We start from the raw sequence: 23,183 nt of genomic DNA, 5'->3' as shown, positions 1-23,183 counted from the left end.
AACAAACAACGGGTTCTTTTACAAAAGTTTGGAGAGTACTTTGTGTGCAAATACCATGCACTCCAATGTGCAGATAAACTACACTTTCAAAAACTAGAATATAAATTGAATATATCTGACCCCTTTAAATTAGGATGTGTTTACTAGGTAATAAATGGTTAAACTACATTGGCATTTATAAACAAACAAGCTTACTTCAAACGATTTTCTAGATATTAAAAAGATCTCAAGCATATTGCAGTCACATCTTGCAGTGATTTATTGAAATGCACAACAATATATTTGTTCATGTGCACATAAACGAAATCATTATCAATTCCAAAATAATTCTTCATCACCATGAGCATGAAAAAAACGCCACCATAATTTAAGCATGATGCATGGAAAAGTTTCCTGACAATGTTAGCTGAAAAGCTCAAACCTTATGTGTTGAATTAAATAGCTGTCTTAATAGTATAGTATTTTAACCTACATTTATTGCACTGGAAAGACAGTTTTTCTCCTCGCGCAAAGAGAGCCAGCACAAAACACTTCATCCAATCTCTTGAATGCATAAAACAAAGATCATGGGGGAAGGAATCTACTTATAGATCCGTGCACTTGATATTGGGCTGTAAAACATTAAGAGCCACATATTTGTGCACTACATTTAAAATCCATCAAAAGCCAGTATGCCTGGCTTGAATGTTCATAGTGAAGCCTTTAATGATACAAAGAGGCAAAGAAAATGTTCCAGAGAATCAAGTCAAACGCCTAAAAGCATCAAAGATGGAATTAGTCTTCAGACAAGTATTTCCAAAAAAAGAAATATATACAACTAATATGCTTGACAAAGCTGAAACAGAAAATAAATTTCTTATGCACATTTCAATTTCACAGAGCTCTCTGTCTTCCATTCTTCAGTGCCATATGGTTGGCTAATTTACCCTGCACCAAAATATTAATTATTTATTTCTACAGTGCCATAGGCATACCTATATCCCTTTATCATGTATTTTAAATATATTTTGCTAATTAATTAAATTTAGTTTCAGGAATGCAGCATCCTTGCATTATCACTTTTTACATTAGGGAATAATGTATTTAACAAGGTGCATGGAGGAGGTAATCTGACATTCTAACTTTCTGTTACATAAGAAGATTCTATGGGCCTGATCCAAAATCCCCTGAAGGCAATGCAAGTGTTTCCACTGACATGAGTGGGCTTTGAATCAGATCCCTGCCCAGGAAATGCCAAAGTTCAGGCTTCACATGTACACCTTACACTTTAGTCTATACAGGTGCATATTTGCCCCTACCTTATTTCATGTACAGACTGAATGGTGAATGAGACTAGAGGCCCTTTACCTCATTCAATGAGGATGGTGTGCACTGCATGAGGTTTAAAACGTTGCAGAGTGAAGAACTTAGCTGTCAAAAAATTCCAAAATTAAGGTTGTCTACGGAATCTTAGCTCTTTCCTCCCATTTTTGCTGTATTATGTTATCATCTTGAATAATATGGTCACATTCCATTTTTCTCCACAGGATCACTGCCTTGTTCAGCTCACAAAATGAATTGTGCTCAGAGAATGAGACAGTTGTCTAATATGTTTCAGTAGAGCCTAAACTCATAGCTCTCAAGGTCCATGATCCAACAGACTATGAAACACCATAACGGGCATATAGGTCACACTACATTTAAATATAGTTCAAACGTAGATACTGAAACATAGTTCACATAATTTGTGATTTATTTCATGCAGAAGGATGCTACCTTTTTGTTAATATAGGTACATCTAGGCCGATGTTGTCATTTATAAAGTTTACAATTTGCTAAAAATTAAAAATATATTTGATGCTTTAATAGTTTCACTTAATGGAAAAGTAGTTGTTCATCTTTGTTTTACAGGCATATACAGGAATACAGACATAGATCAGTCTGGCAAGAAACCATTCAATGGCTCTGCATCAACGAATACTGATAGAAGTATATGTAAGATCTTAAGGTAAGACCTCAAGGAGATTCCCTAACAGGTCATCACCATGTATGTTTATATGTTTACTAATTATATATTTGGCTGCAGTGAATTACAAAAATAGCTCCATCAAGAAGTTATGGTAGTACATGAAGTTATCTACTGACTTTACAAAAATACGTGTCATATTTCACTGAAACACTGAATATATTCAATAGTGTATCATCTGACTGCAATATGCTGAACACCTTCAACTCCCCCTCCCTCGTCAGTGGCAGCTGAAAGCACTCACAGACTTTCAGGATCAAGCCCATAGCTGGATAAGATCTCCCTACATCTGAGGCCAAACAATAACCATCACCTATTTTTTCTGCTTGACAGAACCAGTAAGTGAGATTTGGAAGACAAATTCAGCAGTGCAGAGGCTACTTCTGGTGCCCAGAGATACTTCCATTACAGCCTTTGTACAGGTGAACCAAAAGGTTGTGTCAAGCCCTATATAGAAGCCAATTTTCAAGCACTGACCCATGCACCCAGCAAAAAAAAAAAAAAAAGGGTGGTTTTACACGGCACCACAATTTAAGTAGTCATGCTGGGTGCAAAAAGATACTTGAGATTTTGAGAGAGTTTTTTTTAATTTAGTTGGTCAAATGAATCCTCTAGGAACTCTAGACCACTGGTTCTCAACCAGGGGTACGCATACCTCTGGGACTACACAGAGGTCTTCCAGGGGTACATCAACTGATCTGAACATTTGCCTAGTTTCACAACAGCCTACATAAAAAGCACTTGTGAAGTCAGTACAAACTAAAATTTCATACAGACAAAGACTTATTTATACTGCTATGTATACTATACACTGAAATGTAAGTACAATATTTATATTCCAGTTGATTTATTTTATAATTACATGGTAAAAATGAGAAAGTAAGTAATGTTTCAGTAGTAGTGTGCTGTGACATTTGTATTTTTAGATCTGATTTTTGTAAGCAAGTGGTTTTTAAGTGAGGTGAAACTTGGGGTAAGCAAGACAAATCAGACTCCAGAAAGGGGTACAGTCGTCTGGAAAGGTTGAGAGCCACTGCTCTAGGCAATCCCAACAAATGCCTCTTACAGCCATATCCTATCTATAATACCACTGCTTTCCTGAACCACATGCAACCCAGCAGCACATACAAAGCAGATTTCAGTCTTAGTTTTTTGTATTTTACAACCTTCCAAAATCCTCTTTTTTTTTTTTTTGCCAAATAATTATTCTTTTTCCTCAAAATGAATGTTAATCACTTTCCGTTATCAGCCATTCCTCCAGAGCTCCCCATACCTCTGCTAGAGTTCCCTATACAGGACAGGAATTGAAGTATGTTAGAAACTCTTTTCTTTACTTAATGTCTCTTCAGTGTAAATTCAACCAATCAAATTTGCAGACAACACCAAAATCATAGAGGTAAATAATATATAGAACAGAACCTATGTGAAAAGTAACCAGCAAAAGGTGAGAGCAGACAAGTCTGCAAGCAACAAGAGGAGAAGACTTTATATTAAAAAAATTTGTACACCCAGGAAGAAGAAATAAATAGCAGGCACGGGATGAGATGTACCTAAGTAACTCCACCATATCACTATGTTATTTTCATCTCATCTGTGTCTCCTTAATACAATCCTTATATTAATTTTTAACATATACAGCATTATAGTTGCTGCAGGAAATATGGGAGATAAGGGTTGGGAATTCAAAATTGGAGGTGAAGATTCACTTCATCTAAAAGTCCGGTTCTATTCTGAGAAATGACTATATATAAATGGGACACAGCAGATCAATTATTTGTATATATTTAGAATCCTATGAGTAGGACACTACCAAATTCACAGCCATGAAAAACGCATCACAGACTGTGAAATCTGGTCTCCCCCGTGAAACCAGGCTATTGCCACCCTTACTTCTGCACTGGTGCTGGCAGTGGTACTGCCTTCAGTGCTGGGTGCCCTGCCAGCAGCTACCACTCTCCAGCCAGCCAGCTCTGAAAGTAGCACCGCCACCAGCAGCAGCACAGAAGTAAGGGAGGCAATACCGTGACACCCCCCCCCCTCCCCCGCGCACGCACACAAACTCCCTGTCGGGTCAGGACCTCTGAAGTTACCACACCGTGAAATTTCAGATTTATCTATCTGAAACCATGAAACTTAAGATTTTGAAAATCCTGTAACAATGACATTTACCAAAATGGACCATAAATTTGGCACGGCCCTACCTATGAGCTCAGCAACTAAATCAGTTTTTTCACTTCTTTTTTTACTCCTATTGGTAGTACAGAACCAGCATGGCTTCTTGTGCATCAAGAGAAATGCTTGCTAATTTTCAATCAGTTACACCTGTGGAGGGCAGTGAGAAAGCACAGATGACACGGCAGGGCAAATTATTACAGATATTTGAGAAGCTATCTTGACTTTCATGGGGGCACTGGGGAAAACTGCAGAGAGGAGCCAGTCAAAGACTCCAGCTGGTAGGGGCAGAGATAGCGAAAGCAAGGACCTCTGGACAATCAGAGAACTTTCTATGGTTTCAACTGGACTTTCTCTGCCCTGTGCTAATTGGCTGTTCACTCCAACCACCTCCCTTCCCTTGCATCACAGCCTCTTCACCTTAGCTTCACCCCACACTTGCCAGTGCTCATAAGGGGTGAACTGTCCTAAACAAGAATAGGTGTGAGAGGCTTCTTTAACTGTTATATATTATACTGAGCACTAATATATAAAGATATGAAGAGAAATAATCTGTCCTTGTATTGCCTTTCAGCACTTTCTACCATTTTCTGAAACTCTCTCTGGAAATCACTGACTTACAATGTAATCTGTACCAAGAACTAATGATATTGATACTTTTTTAGAATAGAATGTCATATTGTGACTAAAAGAGGAAAATGGGAAAGCTACATTTATTTTTATAAACAGCCACATTTTTATAAGCAGCCAAATTCTACATGGCACTTCCATTGTGACTATATGATTTACATAGAGTGTCAATGAAGACCTAAGACAATCAGGCACATTATTATACAGAGCAGCAGCAGTTCTTTGCATACTTTGAGAACACTGGACTCTGAACCAAAGAGTATGTATCAATATCTGATTTTTAAGAGGGACAAGAATCAAAACAGAGACATCACAATGTGATTTAAATCAAAGAAATGAAATATTACCTTTCTTCAGCTGCTGCTGTCTTTCCTCCAATTTCTGTCGGACAGATGTGAAGTGATCAGTAAAACTGCTCAAGCTGTCTTGGATGAAATTTGGAGCAGCAGGTTGGGATGTGAGCACTTTACAGCTAGCAGTCTGATGTTCGATTTGAGGGCACAGATTTAACAGATGAGTGAGCTCCCGCTGTGAAAAATTAAAAACAAAAACAAAACAAGACACACATTTAAGCCATTTGTATAAATACGTTGTGCTATGAATATTCAACAGATTTAGGATAACATTTTCAAAAGCACCTAAATCCCATTAACTTTAAATAGGACGTAAGTGCTTTTGTGCCTATTATCCTTACACTGTTGACACAGACTAAACTAATCTGGGGTAATCTGAGGTTCTATAAATTTAATATTGAAGTTAACAAGGTTGTCAACCTTACCTGACATGACTCTTTTAGGGCTGTTAAAGATTGCTGTCGTGATGCTGAAGTGGCGGCATTTTTTAGCCACACCTCCTTCTCATTTACCATCTTCTCAAGTTCATCCATTTTCCTAAAGTATGTGTTTATTTCATCCTGGTACTGTATCTTTCTTGCCAGTTCCTCCAGGTGCCCAATCAACTCTTTCCATTCTGTCAATATCTTCTCCAGGGCATTTTTCACATCATCAGTAAAAAGTCCCTCTGAGTCGATTAAGGAAATAACCCATTGTGATTATAGAAACTGCAACCCATCTTGATATACAAATATCTAATAATTCCATTCTTCAGATATACAGATGAAACATATGTAGGTTTGCATTAATAATCAGTTTTACTTCCAAGTCAGGCATCCTTGAAACTATGCCTAATTTTCGCAACAAGCATTTTGGCTTATAATTTCCAAGTTTATATTATATGTAAAATTTACGGTATGTCTACACAGGGATAAAAAAATCCTGTGGCAGGCGAGGTCTGCTGACTCGGGCTAACTGGGCTTGGGCTCTGGGGCTGAAAAATCACTGGGTAGACGTTCAGGCTTGGACTTCAGTCCAAGCTCTGGGATCCTCCACCTTTGCAGGTCACCCTGAACACCTACACAGTGACTTTTGCCCCTACAGCCTGAGTGCCGCAAGCCCGAATCAGCTGACCCAGGCCAGCCACGGCTGTGCGTGCCACTCACTCCTTCTGACAAAACAAATTCACAACTTACAATGATGAGTTGTCACTTGGACTTCATTTTAAATATTGAACTGTATTTTGCAAGTTAACATTTAAACATTTTAAATCATTAAACAGAACAAACATTATTAAACCATGGACTTTTTTGTGACATTCTCTCCCTGAAGCAGTTTAGAGTCACCGTTGAAAAAGACAAACAGCAAACTCCAAAGCATCAGTCCCTAACTGCACCCTGGGTTCAGTAAATGTGTTGAAAGGGTGGATGGAAATTCTGCATTGTCAGGCTGGGAAAGAGGAGAAACAATACTAAACAATGCTACATTGTAGAGAGATGTGATTAACAACTAGAAGGTAATATAATAGCAGCTGCAAAGCACAACATGACAAACACAAGGTTACTGCCAGCCCACAGAGACTGCATGCAGAATGTTTTTCTTTTTTATAACAGCTCTCAACACTTTTTTTAAAAAGACTGAATAAATTTAAATAACCAGCTGTGACTCCCGTGTCTGAAAACACCACCCCAAAAACTCCATCTTCACCAATATCATATCATTATATGTTCTGTACAAAGCATGCCTTGTTCTGTATTATTTTAAAAGTCTTGATCTGATGAACGTTAATATCCTGTTGCATTGTATGTGCTGCCATTGTATGTGATGCTATAAAATATTATTGTAAATTCTACTAGGAACATGTTGCAAGGTGGGAAACTCCCACAAACAGTCTTTCAGGCACAACAACAAGAGTGCCCAGACAGCATTAATGGCTCTCTCTCACCCATTCAAAAATAGATTCCACTAACAAGAACTGTTTACAGTGAAGACTTTACTGTAGGATGCATCTTAACAATGGGGTTGCTTGACCAATGGGAAGCCGCAGCCAGGTCACATGCATGGACTGTTCTAAGCAAGATGAAACAGATTATAAAAGGGGGAGCGTGGCATCATCAAGACTCGGCTCCACTCCCATTCAGCTGAACACCTGAAGTGTCCTCTGGAAGACAAAAGGACTTTTGAAAAGGGGGAGAGGAGTCCCAGGCGGGGAAGGTTGCCCAGGCCAGCCTGTGTTTAAGAAACTGCCTGTATGAGCTAACAAGGGTCAGACTGCTCATTCAAGAGCTCGTTGGTATGTAGAACTTGGACTGCGACCTTCTGTTTATTTCATTTGGTAACTTCTTTTCATTTGGCACTTATAATCACTTAAAATCCACTTTTCTGTATTTGATAAACTTGTTTAATGTTTTATCTTAACCAGCGTGTCTTTGAATGAATTGTTTACACAAACTGCTCAGTAACAAAAGCTGTTGCGTGTCTTTTCCACTTTGTGGGAAGGGCAGACTGGATACTCTCCACTGGTCAGGCTTTTTGACCAGGGTAGACAGTGTGGTAATGGGGTCCTGGTCCAAGGAGCCAGCTGGAGTTTCTCTATTGTTGGTTCCTGAGTGGCTTGAAAGCATTCATTGAATTAAGATGGGTGTGCTGTGTAAATGCAAAATATGCTAGGGATTTGGGGCCTGTCACAGCACCACAGTACAGTGAGAGGGAGGAGGGAGCCCAAATTGGTCAGACAGCGGGTTCAGTGGTATCCCAGCTACCAGGCAGTTTATCCCAGGGTTTGGCATACTGTCAACACTAGTACAATACACTACTTTTTCCCCTTTTGCTAGATAAGTAATTGGGGATTTTGCCTACACTAAAAAGTTACACATAGCTCATCTTCATCACACTGACATGAAACTTGCAATCACTTCCAGTACTGGTGATCACCATCGGTCTGGCTGGAGACTCCTAGCAAATGAGGGCTTTCTCAGTGATGAGTTGTCTGGGAAAAAGTCAGACTATTAGGTAGCCTGGCAGAAGTTTTATGAAGTCCATCAGAAAATGATCCACACCAATGGTGCGCCGTGACACTTTTAGTAAGGCATGCAATTCTACATGTGTATGCAAGGTCATGACCTTGTATGTGTGAAGAATTCCATTTGGTAGAACAAAATGGCATCCTTCATGTGGCGTGACCTTGCTTGTGCAGTGTGTGTGTGTGGTCATGCTGTGTGGAGGATGCCATTTGGTTCTACAAAATGGTGTCCTCCATGAGCATTCAGGAGTCAAACAGAATCATCCTGCCGACACAGCCAGGCCTGGGGCATGCAATGCATGTGTTGCATACACAGACACCACTGTCAATACACTGATGGTGGTATGCATCACCCCTATGACTGGCTGAAGACTCTTCTATTCATAACTATGGTACCAGGGAGCAATTGTGGACTAGACTTCGGAGCAACAAACATTCTGTCTCCAGAGTATGTGAACAGCTGCTTTACAGGAGAATGTGACATGTTTTACTGAGGCCTGTCTACACTGACAGGAAAATTCAGTGGCAGTCAACGGGAGTTATGCAAGCTACGTAGCTTGCGTAACTTATGTCGACTTCTAAATTCCCTTCTGCGCACTGTCTCCACAACGCTGCGCTGACGGGAAACGCAACACTACGTTTTTGGGAGAGGTGGTTTTTATTAAATCGACTTCAGGATTGATTGAGCGGGTCTTCACTTCCACTCAATCAATCTGGATTAATCGATCTGACAGCGGCAAATTTGCTGCCATCAGTGAAGACATACCTTGACAGAGTTTCATTGTATTTATTTGAATGATTATCTAGTAATACTTTGGCACAGCTGAAAGATTCAACTTTCACTAGTGTTAATTATAAAGTTAGGGTTTTACATGACAATCGTTCACTCGGATTACATTTTAAGACATGATCATCTCTTTTGCCTTTGTACCAGAGGTAGTGACTGTATCACCAAATACATTGACAGGCATTTTTACACAGAATCATAAACATGCATAAAGTAGGCAAATATTCAGAAATAGATAAACAGATATTTGTCCAGTTCAGACTTTGCTCAAAAACTGCAGGCAATAATGTATGAAAATCTTGAATACAATTCTTCGTGTAAGATTCCAAAGGAACAATATGTAATTTTTAAGTTGCCTTTTTCAACATCTTCAGACCAATGAAAATAAAATGTAAACCCTAAGAGGAAGTGGGTGGAACCATGTTAATCTAAAGAATGCTTTCAGAACTGATCTTTCATAAGTTTGGTTAACATTCACATGCACTGTGTCCATCAACATCAATTAAGATCAATTCAGCTTCCTCTAGAAGATAAGAGTTGAAGAAATGCTTAACCGGGAAGAGTATCTTCAATAAATGCCTCTGCTTCCACTCAGTCAAGTGCTCAATCAAGCACAAAAAAGACATGAAAGAACTTTAAAGATCACTTACCCTTTCCCATTTGATCCAACAGATTCTGTCCACTTTGGCTCAGATCATCTATCTTTGGGCTTTTCTCGGCCATTTCTTTTTCTACGGCCTGCAAATCAAATCCCAACAAAGAACATGGTTTCAAAGATAGGTATTTCTATGGACATGGAAACTTCTGCAATACAGCACATAATACATACTTTCCTGCCATTCCCCATATAATTCAGGATTTCTTGCAGGAGATTCCAGTTGCAAACAGCAACACATCTTGGAGTGTTAGTCATGTTTGCTTCAGAAACTAATGCAAAACTGCATTGCACATTAATACTTACTGGTCACAAAAAAGCAAAAAATTAATCATAGTAGCATGATACTTTGTGCAGTAACAATGGTTCTTCAAGATGCATCCCCCCATGATGCTCCACTGTAGATGTGTGCACGTCCCTGCGATGCAGATAGAATAACTTTCGTAGCAGTGTCTGTTCAGCCCACGCATGTGCTGCTCCACTCCTGCCACAAGGTAAGGCAGCGTGCACAGGCAAACCCTCCCCAGTTCCTTCTCTACTGCAGAGTCAATGACAAGAACTTCAAAGTAGAAGGAAGGTGGGTGGGTTGTGGAGCACCCATAGGGATACACATCTCGAAGAACTATAATTAATTACTGCACAAGGTAAGTAACTGTCTTCTTCGAGTAGTGTCCATATGGGTGCTCCATTGTAGGTGAAACCTGAACTTTACCCTCCCCCCCTCCCCCGGAGGCTGGGCTTTGGTATCAAGTCTGTTATAGATGATAGCACCATGGCACCAAATCTGGTGTCTGCAGCTGAGTCCTTCAAGATGGCATAATGTTCTGCAAAGGTATGCAATGATGCCCAGGTACCTGCTCTGCAGATCTCCAATATAGGGATACTTTTAGAGAAGGTGACGGAAATGCACATCATTCTCGTCATTTCATATTGAAAACAGGGGTGTTATATTACGCATCTGGTAACAGAGCTTGATACAGTTCGAGACCCATATGGCGAGTCTGAGCAGAAATTGCTGTACCCTTTGACCTATCTGCAATGGAGAGGAAGACTCTTGGAGATTATCTGAAAGCTCTTGTTTTGTCCAAATAGAAAGCCAAGGCTCTCCTCATGTCCAGCGTTTGGAGGATGGCTTCCTTATTATCCTGATAAGGTTTAGGATAAAACGTTGGAAGTTGAATAAGCTGGGTTATATGAATAGCAGAAGTTACCTTAGAAATGAACTTCAGATGTGGTCTAAGAGTGACCTTGCCAGGGAAGAACATAGTAAAGGGGGGAATGCGCCATCAGGGTGCTATCTCACCAATCCTTCTTGCTGAGATAATGGCAATCAAGAATGCCATCTTCCTAGAGAGGGGAGTTAGTGAACAAGTTGTCATCGGTTCAAATGGTGGTCTAGTCAGTCCTTTAAACACTAGGCTGAGATCCCACTGAGGAGTGGGAAGTCTAAGTTGGGGAAAGAGGTTTGTTATGCCTTTGAGAAACCTCTTCCTGGTCGGAGGGAGAAGATTGAATATCTTTCTACCTTTTGGGGCCCAGATTCTGGAACAGGTTCAGTATAGTCACGGTAACTCTCTGGGCTTTGGCAAAAGTACAGCCCTGAGAAGTCAGTCATCCGGGTAGAAATAAATCATGATACCTTGAGACCATAAGTGGGCCACCACTACTGAGAGGACCTTGGAGAATACTCTTGGGGCCGATGTGAGGCTGAAAGGGACTGCTCCGTTCTAGTAATGTTGTTGGCCTAGCATGAATCTGAGATATCATCTTTGACTCGATATGATGGAAATGTGGAAGTACGCATTTTGTAGGTCAAAAGCTGAGAATCAATCGCTTTTCTCTAATGTTGGAATAATTGTTGATAGAGTGACCATCTTGAACTTCTGCGCCTTGATATCTGTCGAGCGGCCTGAGGTCCAGTATGGATTTCCAGTCTCCCTTTTTCTTTGGTATTAGGAAGTAATGAGAGTAGAAGCCTGATTCTTACATCTGCAAGCACAGGCTCTATGGCTCCTACGCTGTGAAGATTGTCTATCTCCTGATGTAGCAGACTCTTACAAGAAGAGTCTCTGAAGAGGAACAGGGAAGGGAGGAGAAATGGATAGCGTATCCATCCTGGGTGATCTCTAGAACCCATTTTTGGGGATTTATCCATTTCCAGGTGCTGCGAAATGGGGTAAGACTCTCTCTGAAGGGATGGGAGGGGTTTTCCAGCATGAGATGACAGGGAGAATGTTCTACAGGCAACTCGACCAACCCATCAAAACTGCCTCTTCAAGGTTGAGGACTGGGAGGAGGTTGGTTGAGATCCTGACTGTTTTCCCCTTGGGAACCTGGCCTTCTTCCTCTGCAGCTCATACGATCTCTGAGACAAGTACTAGGATGAATATTGAACGGATCTTGAACAGTGGCTGAGGGCTATACTTTCTCTTTTAGGCCGGGGTATAGATCTCAAGAGACCAAAGAATTGCTCTACAATCCTTCCACATGTGAACGCATGCATCAGTCTTCATCCCTTCAAAAGGAAGGTCCTCCACTATAGTTTGGCCCTCTTTAGGAAAGCCAGATAAATGAAACCACAAAGCCCATCTCATCACAATGGCCATAGAAATCACGTATGCTGCCGTGTCACTAAACGGAACTGGAGGATGGCTAATGAATATGTCTCCCTGCTGAACAGATCCAAATATTTCCAGTCCCAGTCATACGGGGTGGATTTGAACTGGTGCTGGTGGCCCTTTATGTTAATCACATCCACAATGATGGAATTGGGAGGCGGGTGGAAAAAGAGGAATTCCGTGTCCTTTTTTGGCACATAATACTTGGTCTGCCTGCTTACATGTTGGCGGAACATATGCGGGGGTCTGCCATATGACTTTGGCTGGATCCAGGAGTGCCTTATTAATAAGGAGGGCCACTCTGGAGGAGGTGGAAGAATGTAAAATGTCCACCAGCCTGTGTTGAGACTCGATCACCTCCTGCACCCACATTTGCAGGGCCTCTGCCACTCTCTCTGCTAGGTCCTGGAATAATTTGAAATCATTAGACATCGATGGCATAGGGGGCATCACTGTCTCATCTGGTGATGACAACGAGAAGAGGGCTTGAGCAGTGACTTCCTCTTCCACCTCCGCCTCTTCCTCCTCCCCTGCCTGTTCAGGGAGTTCAGAAGCCCTCGCAGTTGAAGAAGGGTGTCCCCTGGTTTGCTGATTTGCCACACTAGAGGCATGGGAGGTTTGTTGTCTCTAAGCCTGCCAAGGGTCCCAGTATGGCCACTATGGTGGGTAGGAGCCTGGTGATTGGTACCATGGTTGATCAAACCAGGGAGGCTGTGGATTAGGTGAACAATACACTTGATGTCCATAGTGAAATTGAATCCTATAAGGCAGGTGAGAAGAGCGGTGGGAGCCCACATCCTCTTGCCCCTTTCTGACTCCAACAATGAGAAAGACGGTGCTCAGCAGAAAGACAACAGCAAGTCCAGGGCTCTGAGTGAACTTGGTACCGGGGCCCTGGTACTGAATAGGGGCTAGTCCGGTGCATTGGACACTGAAAGATCCATCATGTACCAGAAATCCGGCAGTACGGATATCATCAGTACCAAAGGTGGCTGACAGTGCCGAGCAGCTTGCACCAATGGGGTTGGAGATATGGACCTGGCAGCAGGGTCCGTCAGTACCACGTGCACCAAGGTTAGTATCAATGGAGCCTTCCCCAGGGCAGATCTTCTATGTTTTTCACACCCCTGTACCACCAATGCTCCTTTGCCAGTGCCCATTGGGTCTCTGGGCAGTCTAACTTGTTCCATCAGCACAGTATTGCGCTTGTCCTGGTACCCAACTTAGATGGCTTTGGTGCTGTTGGTACCAATAATACTGATGGAGCCAGAAATCACTTTTGGCTCGATCGGGGCTTGCTACAGGGACTCTCAGACCTTTTCTTATAGGCCTTGTGTGAACGGTTCATCTCTCTGGGCTCATCTCCCTTTGAAGTACAGGGTTGCAGTGAGAGTTCCTGCTGGGACTTTGGGGGTTGAAGATCTGACTCCAGGAGTAGGAGTTTGAGTCTTAGCTCTTGGTCTTTCCTGGATCTGAGTTTCCATTGCTGACAAAAGCTACACTTTTGTGGAATGTGCTTCTCTTCCAGGCAGCGAACACACTGCATGTGTCCATCAGTTACTGGAATAGCTTCCTTGCAATTGAGGCACTTTTTGAAGCCCGGGGAGCCAGATATACCCTTTATCCAGGGGGGTTCCTTTCTTCTTTTTTTTTTTTTTTTTTTGGCAGACCAAATAAAATACTAATGAAACAACAAAGAAAAAAGCTTCAGGAGAAGCTAAAATTAACAATTCTAAAAGAGTTAACTATCCACAAATGGACAGCGATAGCTCCATCTCTAGACAGAGGAAGTTGAGAAGGAACTGAGGAGGGTTCACCTACACATGCTGGTTAGCCTCCTGCCAGGAGAAGGGTAGCGCGTGCATAGGCAGAACAGACATTGCTACCAAAGTTCTCCAATCAGCATCGCAGGGACACAGACACAGCTACAGTGGAGCATCCATAGGGTTACTACTTGAAGAAGAATAAAAGGTGACCCAAACAATCTGGTTGGCTGGTGGTAATAAGATGTGGAACCTTTCATATATGAATACCAATTGAAATCTGAAACATGCCGCACAGGACTGAAAGTTTTAACCATTTGATAGCCATTCAGTGCCCCAAATGAAATCGAACTTTTCAGTTAAATTCATAAACAAACTAACCACCCTTAGAAGTCTCAGAAAAGAACAGTGGCGTGAAGGTAACTTCTCACTTACTCAGCAGCAGGGGGTCACAGCAAGGGCATATCACACGACACTCTCTGTATTGGCTCCCCATGAAACTAAATTCAAGATTGGGGTGTTAGTATTCAAAGCTCCCCACAGCGCTGGCACAAGTTACCTGAAGAACCATCTCCCTCTACACAATCACACTGGAGCAATGCACCCATTAGTAAAAAGGACAGGTTTCTAGACCTCCAGCCCACTACTGCAGATTTCACTCCCAGAATGCATCGAAATGACCATGAATCTCACTGCAAGTTTGAAAGCTCATTAATTCGACTCAGATTTCACACATTAGTCAATTATTTTTTTAAAAGCTTCTTTGGAGGAAATGGTAGGAGGGAAAAAATCTTAAGTTATCTGAAAGAATTAACACTTTCAGTTCTTACAATGAGTTAAAAAATTGATTTAATTTAGTTTTAGACTGTTGCTTGTAAGTCTCCTTGATGGGAAGCATTTTGAGGGGGAATTGGAAGGAGAAGTAAATGCATGACCGAAGAGGGAGTAGCAAGGCCTTTTGGATCCAGGGAGGGAATAACAGAGGCCAGGGAAACCATGCGGAATTTTTGCCTTCTGATGTACCTGTTTAGGCCTCGCAGGTCAAGGAAGGGTCTGAGGCCTCCCTTGGCCTTCGGGATGAGATATCGGGAGTAGAAATTTTGTCCTCTCATGTCTAGCGGGACCTCCTCTACAACTCCCAGGATGAGAAGATTGCACACCTCTTGTAAGAGGAGTTGCTCGTGAGAGGGGTCCCTGAAGAGGAACAGGGACGGGAAGGAGGAGAGGAAAATTAGAGGGTATAGCCTGTTCCAATTGTGCCCAGGACCCAGCGGTCCAAGGTTATATGGGCCCAGGCTGGGAGGAAAGGAGTGAGACAGTTTAGGAAAGGTGGGGATGCAGGATCCACTTGCGAGGTTGGAATGCTGTCCTCATGCGCACCATCAAAATGAGTGACGCTGACTGCCTGACTGTCGGGAGGTAGGCGGCTACACAGTCGAGGAAGAAGGTGGGCCCTGCCTGAGCCGCCAACATTCCCCTCTCTGTCTCTTCTCCTGTAAGTCCCGAAGTGCTGTGCCAGGAACCTGGACTGCTGCTGCTGCCTCTGCTGGGGCCGAAACTGCCTCCTGGAAGATTGCGGCATGTGCAGACCCAACGAGCACAGAGTTACCCATGAGTCCTTTAGCCCATGGAGCTTCGCATCCAGCTATTCCAAATGCAGCCCCGTTGAACAGTAAATCCTATATGGACTGCTGCATCCCCTGGGAGAGACCAGACGACTGGAGCCATGAGCAACAGCGCATGGAGATCCCCAAGGCCATCGCCCTTGCAGCCGAGTCAGCTGCGTCTGAAGTGGCTTCTAAAGCTGCTCTGGCCACTGTCCTGCCCTCCTCCAAAACCATGGAGAAATCTTGGGCTTGATCCAGAGGTATGGCCTCCCCAAAACGCGTGAGGGAGTCCCACAAGTTATAATTATACCTCCCTAACAACGCCTGTTGGTGGGCGACAAGGAACTGATAGCTGGCAGTAGAATACATTTTTCTCCCAAAAAAGTTCAGTTTCTTGCTGTCCTTGTTTTTGGGAGTTGAGCCTGGCTGACCCTGCCTGTCCCTCTCATTTGCTGCCTCCACCACTAGGGAGCTTGTCACAGGGTGGATGAACAAATATTTGAACCCTTTCCCGGGAACGTAATACTTTTTATCTGCCCTCTTTGAGATGGGGGACAAAGAGGATGGAGTTTGCCAGACAGCCTTGGCCAGTTTTAGGACTTCTTCATGCACCAGCAGGGTGACCTGGGATGGCACCACCGCTGCCACTATGTTAAATAGGTTGTCCATCTGCTCCTATAGCTCTTCTGCCTCTAGTCCGAGGTTGGAGGCCACGCTTTTTAGAAGCTCCTGTTGTGCCCGGAAGATCTCCAGGGGAGCCAATGGGCCTGCCACCAGTGACTCATCTGGTGAGGAAGAGGATGACTGATCCTGAGCCGGGGAGCTGGCAGGAGCCCCCACAGATGTACCCTCCATAGTGTCCGACTCCTCCCCGACTCGGAGGCATGGGTCTCTGCCGATGGTGCTGGGGCCCCTGATTGCTTCACTGACGAGAAAAGGGAGTAGGGTCCCAAGGTCACCTATAACTCCCAGGGGTTCCAGTACTGCTACGGGGGTGGCCACTGGCCCTGAGGCCACCCTGGAGGAGCCATGCAGGGACCTTGACCTTGCCCCTCAGGTCGGGGAGGTTGTGAAAGGGGGTTTTGTAAAGAGCCATGCACATTTATGGAGCTTTATAAATAATGCTTATTAATAATAAATAATAATAATAATAATAATAATAGCAGCATTTACAACATCCTTTCAAATAGCCTCAATGTCGTCTTTTTGAACTGGAACCTACTCAGAAGAGAGCCTCCTTTTGGAGACTTGTAAACATGTGCATTAAGATTCCACAAACAGATTTAAGTACTGCTAATATTCCAGTAAGCTTTTGCAAACAAAGACAATGCTTTAAAAAAAATGGTCACAAAGATTCACTCTTCCCATGGCATGAATCCAAGACAGAGGAAGCATAGGACCCACAGGGTCTTGTAAATTCTACACTGTCTCACAGGTTGGTGACAGTTTTATAGTGACAGTATTGTATAGGGGATGTAATTGCAGGGACTCTGACCTATGCTAAAATTCAAAGTAGTAAGATTACAATTACTTGAGCAATAAAACATTTCAGATTCCTCTGTGGGACAGGGTATGCCGAGGGCCAATATATGCTTCCAGGGGATTGAGTGTAGAGACTGGCCACAGCTCTATACTTTCCCAAAGTTACATGAGTGTTTTCAATGAGCTGCATCTCCAGTTGTCAGCCATGAGGCCAAAATAAGTAGCTATCTAGAAAACACAATAATACTCAAGAAATGCACCTCCTGTTATTACACTGAATACAGATATTAACAAGAGAAAAAAAACTCGTAGTAAATCAGTAAACATGAATGGACAACCACAATATTGCTTACAGCTAATCAGAGAGTTCCACATCTATCCAGCATTCTAAAGAAATTTAACAATGGGACTTAATCCACAGAAAGCTTTTAGATCAGACTGTCTCTCTAGCTGATAGAAAGCATAAATTGACAAAATAAACTATTCACTGGAACATCCTTCCATCTTATTTTACCTTTAACTTTTCTTTCATGTTTGAAGTCTCTCTCATCTTCTCGTATTCTTTGATCTCTGTGGCCTGAATGGCAGCTTTTGATTTCAAAATCCAGTTCAACAGCTCAGCATTTTCAGCATCAAACCTGGTTTAAAAGGTCAGATGATAACATTTTCCATCATTTCATTGTGTCTCTTATTAAATTCCGCACATTCCTCCATCTATACTGAGAAAGCAAGGCAGGACACAGACATTCATGTTTTTTCATATTACTGTCCTAACTAAAGTGAGTAGCGACAAACCTCACCACTTACAGACCCTTCATTAAACTGCCACAGTGAAAACTATTTCATCATCAACTTCCCTTGCATGAACTGTGATGCAATGGTACCATTTGTTTTCTCATTTTACAGATATCTTAAAATACGTTACTACGATTTTTTTATTAACATAAGGTCCTATCGGATACATCTCACAATGCTATAACCATAATCATAGGTTCCTAGTACTATAAAAAACAAAACTAAATTAAAAATATGAACAGCAAATAAGGAACATAGTTTTGTTCCAGACTTTGTAAATATGTGTAAAAACACATATTAGCTTAAATGAAGAACCAGTAGCTAAAGAACTACATAATAATAACTCAGAGCAGCTGACAAAACCATTATAAATGATCAGCTGATTGAGAAATAGCCTATAATGCAGGCTCTTCAGCTACACTAAAGGCTTGTCAACACAAGAAACTATGCCAGTATCAGTTACGGTCTGAATTTAAACCTATATATTTATACTGATAGACCTCATAATGAGAGTGGCTTTTTTTAGGTTTAGTTTAAACCATTTCCAAAGTGACAAATTAAACGAGAAAAAAATAAAATAAAATAAACTCTTATGGGAATGTCCTCATCGGGGCTATATAGTGTAGCGATACTGGTTTAAAGTCACACTTCAGATTTTAATCAGTATTACTATCCCATGAAGACAAACCCTAATGCAGAACAATACCCTGTAAGTATCCCAGTGAGAAACTAATTCCAGCAAGTTATTGTTAGTCACACTGTTCATGGGAGAGTTTGCAGGTTTCCTGTCATTGTTCATTTATTGGCTCAAAAATGTGTTATAAGGAAGCGGCAAAAACAGCAACTGAAAGTTTAACCTGTTTTTTCCAACTCCAATCTCTGATACAGCTTTAACACTCGTAAAGGGAGATGATAAAATTAAGCAGGATTAATTACAGTCTTAAAAAGCAAAAACAGTTTATACAGCCTCATGAACTCTAATTCAAGAACTGTAAACAGGAAGGATGGTCTTATGGTTAAGGTACTAGACTGGAACTAAGGTGCTCTGGATCCAATTCAACACTGCTACAGACTTGTCAGGTGACTTCAGGCAAGTTCCTTTATTTCTCTCTGCCTTAGTTCTCCATCTTTAAAATGGGGATATTTTAAACTATAAAAGATACAGCTATTTCTTACTATATGAATGTACAGCACCTAGCACAGTAAGCCCTTGCTCTTGGTTCAGGCCTCTGCAATATTACTGAGGTATGTATAGAAGACAAACTGCTGACTGGTCAAATGAATTACTGAATTTTTCAAAACGGAGAGTAAACTCCATTTGAAGTTAATGGGAACTGCAGGTGTTCTGTAGCTCTGAAAACCAGACTGTGAATGACTTCCAGAAGTGGCAGAGCTACAAACAGAACTCAGGTCTATGAGAAAATGCCTTCTTAATAAAAATATGGTGACATTTGCCTTTTTTTTTTTCTTCAACTGGGGGAAAAATTAATGATTATTCATTACAACACCAATTTCCAGAAAATTTTGAGTAATATCTTAAAACCTTTGCAAAGATGGGGGGTTGCATAAGTGAGGGCACAATGCAAAGTGTACACATCACTGTCAGAGGAGGGGATCAACCAAGTAACCAAGAATAACTGGGGCCCCAAGTTATGTGACAATTAGAGCTGTGAAAATAATTGATTTTTTGAATCACTGGCAATTCTGGGGCAAAAAAACCCCAATTGTTCTGTGTCAACCTGAAACAAAATTTTTGATACTATCTAGTATTTGACAAATACCAATAATGTATTCTTACCTTTTTTTTGCTTCAATATCCACGGGTATCTGTCTTTTCTTTGGTGGTGGAGGTGGTGGTAGCTCTTGTTTGGACTGTTTTATCATTACCTGCTCCTTTACAGAAATCATTTTTATATCGGTCTTCTGTGAAACTTGGGACACCCCTATATTTCCCACAGCCTGTGTTACCTACACAAAATGATATAGCAAAAAAGTTTACTCTTTACAATACAGATTCTATGGGATTTTTTTTAATCAATTACATTTACGTGTCACTCAAACCCATTCAATAATAAAAACAACTCCTCGCTCTCATTTAGCACCTCTCATCTGTAGATCTCAACGCACTTTAACAAAGGAGTTAGGTAATATTATCCTAATTTTTTACGGAGGGGGAACTAAGCATCAAAATGCTCAGTTTGACTGAAAGTTTGTAGCAGACTGAGTAAATGAAATCAACAAAGCCAATGACAGATATTCATTCACCAGTAAAAACCAAAACTCTTAGGGGCGAGGGTAGGGACAGAAAGGAGGAGTTTTTTAAAAGTATAACACAAAACTTTCTAAATGCTTATGCTGCCAGTTCATCATAACTGCAAATATATAATATGCAAATAAAACAATATGCAAAGATTGACACACGATCCAAAAGCCCATTACAGTCAATGGGAATCTTTCTATTCACTTTACAGGGCTTTTGACTAGGACTCATAGGAGTGCTCTTGCCAGTTAAAGTCAAGCATCCTCTTAAGTCTTTTGCAGAAATTGGCCTAGAAGAACTCCTCACTCAACAGAAGTTTTGTTCAAGTAAAAAATACTAACTAGGGTCCTAAATAGCAAGATACATTGTAAACATGCAAACTTGGCTCTTATTCTTGCATGCCAAAAGAAATGTTTACTTCTGTAATTTCAATACATCATGGTCCATCTGTACAATAGTGAGAAAAATCACACTGGTCTAAATTCAACCTTGGTATGATTCCATGTACTTATTTATTCTGACTTCTAAAGTATCAACGATTCAGCCAATCTCAGCATCTTTACAACATTTAAAAATTCACATAATCAATAAAATGCCAAACATAAAAAGCCAAACATAAAATAAACTACTTTGCCCATCAGTAAAATATAAAGATATTAATAAGGCCCTTCTGTCTCTCTCAACCTGAGTGGAAGAAATTGAGCTTCACAGAGTTGTGTCCAAAAGGTTAACAAATTTGGGCTCTGACCAACCAAGGGAAGTCCACAGAATTACATCAGGGATGAACTTGGTCATAAGTAATTGCATAAACCTTCCCTTTCCTAAGCTGGTGCCAAAGGCTTTCCTGAGCAATTTTGTTCATGGTGGCAAAGATTTTGCGTACATGGACATATTAGAAGGATTGAAATGCAATCTAATATTGTTTACTAACCTGGTTAGAGAAGTCCTCAAGCTTCTGAACCAAGCTGTCCCACCTCTGAGTTAGTTCCTCCAAATCAGTGTCAATTTTCTTTGAAGCCCTGTTATTCCCCAGGAGCTGTGACACATCCTGACCAATCTCACTTAGCTGGGTTAGCATTTGACGCTTCATTTCCATATCTTCCTTCAAAATCTGACAAAAAAAAATCCATTAACTGTTTTCACTTAAAGATATCAAATCTTTCCCCACTGTTTCCCAATTTTACTCAAACTTTCTCTTTTAATTCCATAAACAAACTTATCCCATGACCTAGACAAACTACAAGTTTTTTTAAAACACGATTCTTTATCATGCAACAAAAGAGAGAAAAACGTTCTTAAAAAGAATCAGCCCCAGGATCAGCTATTTATTGCAGAGTATTCAGGTGTACAATTACTACAATATTTAGCATAATTCTTAGTTAGCACTGGGAACTGCAGAAAGTGTCTTTCATTGACAGTCTTTAGTGAAACACAGGAAACTGTTGACCACAAAGGCAACTGGTCATAATGCAGCACAGAGAACCAGAGTTTGCCACAATAAGTTAAAAACTCAAAACAGTTGTCATGTTACAAAGTAAGAACTCCATGAAGGACTTTGATAAATATAAGGAGGTGATGTGTGGCCTAATTTTCAAAGGTGCTGAATGTTCACAGCTCCTAGTGAAGTCAAATGAGGTCAGGTCAATAATGTGTTATTTACTCATGTTTTTTAAATTGACAGCAGTTGATAGAAATACTCACAGCCAGTTTTCGAACATTCACACTCAGCTCTGTTTGATCTTTGAAGTTTCTCGTTTGGACCTTATTTAAAGCCTCCTCTTTTTCAGTTAGCCAAGCTTTCAACAAGCACTGCAGCAGAAAAAGAATACAGCACTACTGAAACATACTACAGTGTCAAACAACTAATGACAAATTCTTTCTTTCAGATTTTCATGTTAAATCACATCACCACTGTTCTGCAATCTTTACATGCATGAACGTCCCATTGGCATTAATGGGAGTACCACATATGTAGGAATAAAAGAATACTAGATTAGACATCCACCAGAATTTTCAACCTAAATTTACAAATTATTATACCAGAGTTAAATGCAGTCAAATACTTAGAATCATCAATTTTCCTTCTCATCACTGGCGCAGGTTTTGTGCTCCAAAAAGCCTACTTTCAGAACCTGTCAGGCCTTGGCAACAGACTTTCAAATCATGCCATTCTAATTACCATCCTCTCTAATGTTTCCCCACTTCAACTGCAACACAGTTTTAGCAGGCAATGCCTCACCAACTGCTAGAGACAGAGATTGACACTGCAAGGATATTCTACTGTCGGATAATACAAATGAGGGGTGCTCTAATTTTTTTCATAGTGTGGAACACATCTTTAAGGAGAAACTGTCTCATTGCTTCCTCTCCCATCTGGAATTGTGCAGACCACTTTCCTTCCTCATTAGTGATCACATGCCATTGTTGTGGTAACTACAACAATGCCTCATGTGAAAAAACAATGTTAGGAATGTATATTAGCTTCTTTTAAAATAATTTAACAGCTGGAAACAATGAGGAGCTGCCAATGTCCCATTCAACACTCCATTAACAACAGTTGAAGAAGAAAAATAGATATATCCCTATGGTTCTTAAAGGAAAAAAGTAGCCCTAGTAGTTCACTGGACATTAGACTTTACAATTGTCACCAGATCTTCAGTCTAGCTGTGCAGTTTTGACATTGGCCCAGGACTGATTAGCAGCTCTTAGACCTAAGACTACTGTAGTTTTCACTTCTAATATAAACCGAGTACATAAATGTACAGACAGGAAAATATAGGGTGATGAAAATGCCATAAAATATGAAAGAACAAGGCTACAACAACACATGTTCATTGGAAAAACTAAGCTGATGCTCCAGCCAACACATTTTATAGAGATGAGTTTAAGAAGCTCTTCAAGGTGTAGAATTAATATTTGCTAACTTAGCAGACAATGATAACCCTCCTCAGGAAACTGAAACATTATAATTATTACAGTGCTAAGAAATAAATGGCAATGACTGACAAATTTGTTTCCTGAGTGGTAAGAATTATGCTGACTGAGCCATTTGGCT

The 23,183-nt window shown here is 41.0% G+C and overlaps 1 protein-coding gene across 1 annotated transcript in view; it reads right to left on the bottom strand.

Moving 5' to 3' along the window:
• UTRN (utrophin) overlaps nucleotides 1–23,183 on the bottom strand; it is a 503,387-nt gene that overhangs the window by 398,471 nt on the left and 81,733 nt on the right. Inside the window, exons 14-20 of the mRNA XM_067542236.1 lie at nucleotides 21,830–21,937; nucleotides 21,060–21,239; nucleotides 19,667–19,836; nucleotides 17,588–17,711; nucleotides 9,599–9,686; nucleotides 5,586–5,827; nucleotides 5,155–5,335 (exon numbers count right to left, since the gene is read on the bottom strand). Coding sequence (XP_067398337.1) covers nucleotides 5,155–5,335; nucleotides 5,586–5,827; nucleotides 9,599–9,686; nucleotides 17,588–17,711; nucleotides 19,667–19,836; nucleotides 21,060–21,239; nucleotides 21,830–21,937 — 1,093 coding nt within the window. The remainder of the gene's footprint in view (nucleotides 1–5,154; nucleotides 5,336–5,585; nucleotides 5,828–9,598; nucleotides 9,687–17,587; nucleotides 17,712–19,666; nucleotides 19,837–21,059; nucleotides 21,240–21,829; nucleotides 21,938–23,183) is intronic.

Source organism: Emydura macquarii, unplaced genomic scaffold (assembly GCF_026122565.2).
Source record: "Emydura macquarii macquarii isolate MOO-44397 ecotype Brisbane River unplaced genomic scaffold, CSIRO-AGI_Emac_v2 contig_705, whole genome shotgun sequence".
Lineage (NCBI taxonomy): Eukaryota > Metazoa > Chordata > Testudines > Chelidae > Emydura > Emydura macquarii.
This window is presented reverse-complemented; position numbering and strand designations above follow the sequence as displayed.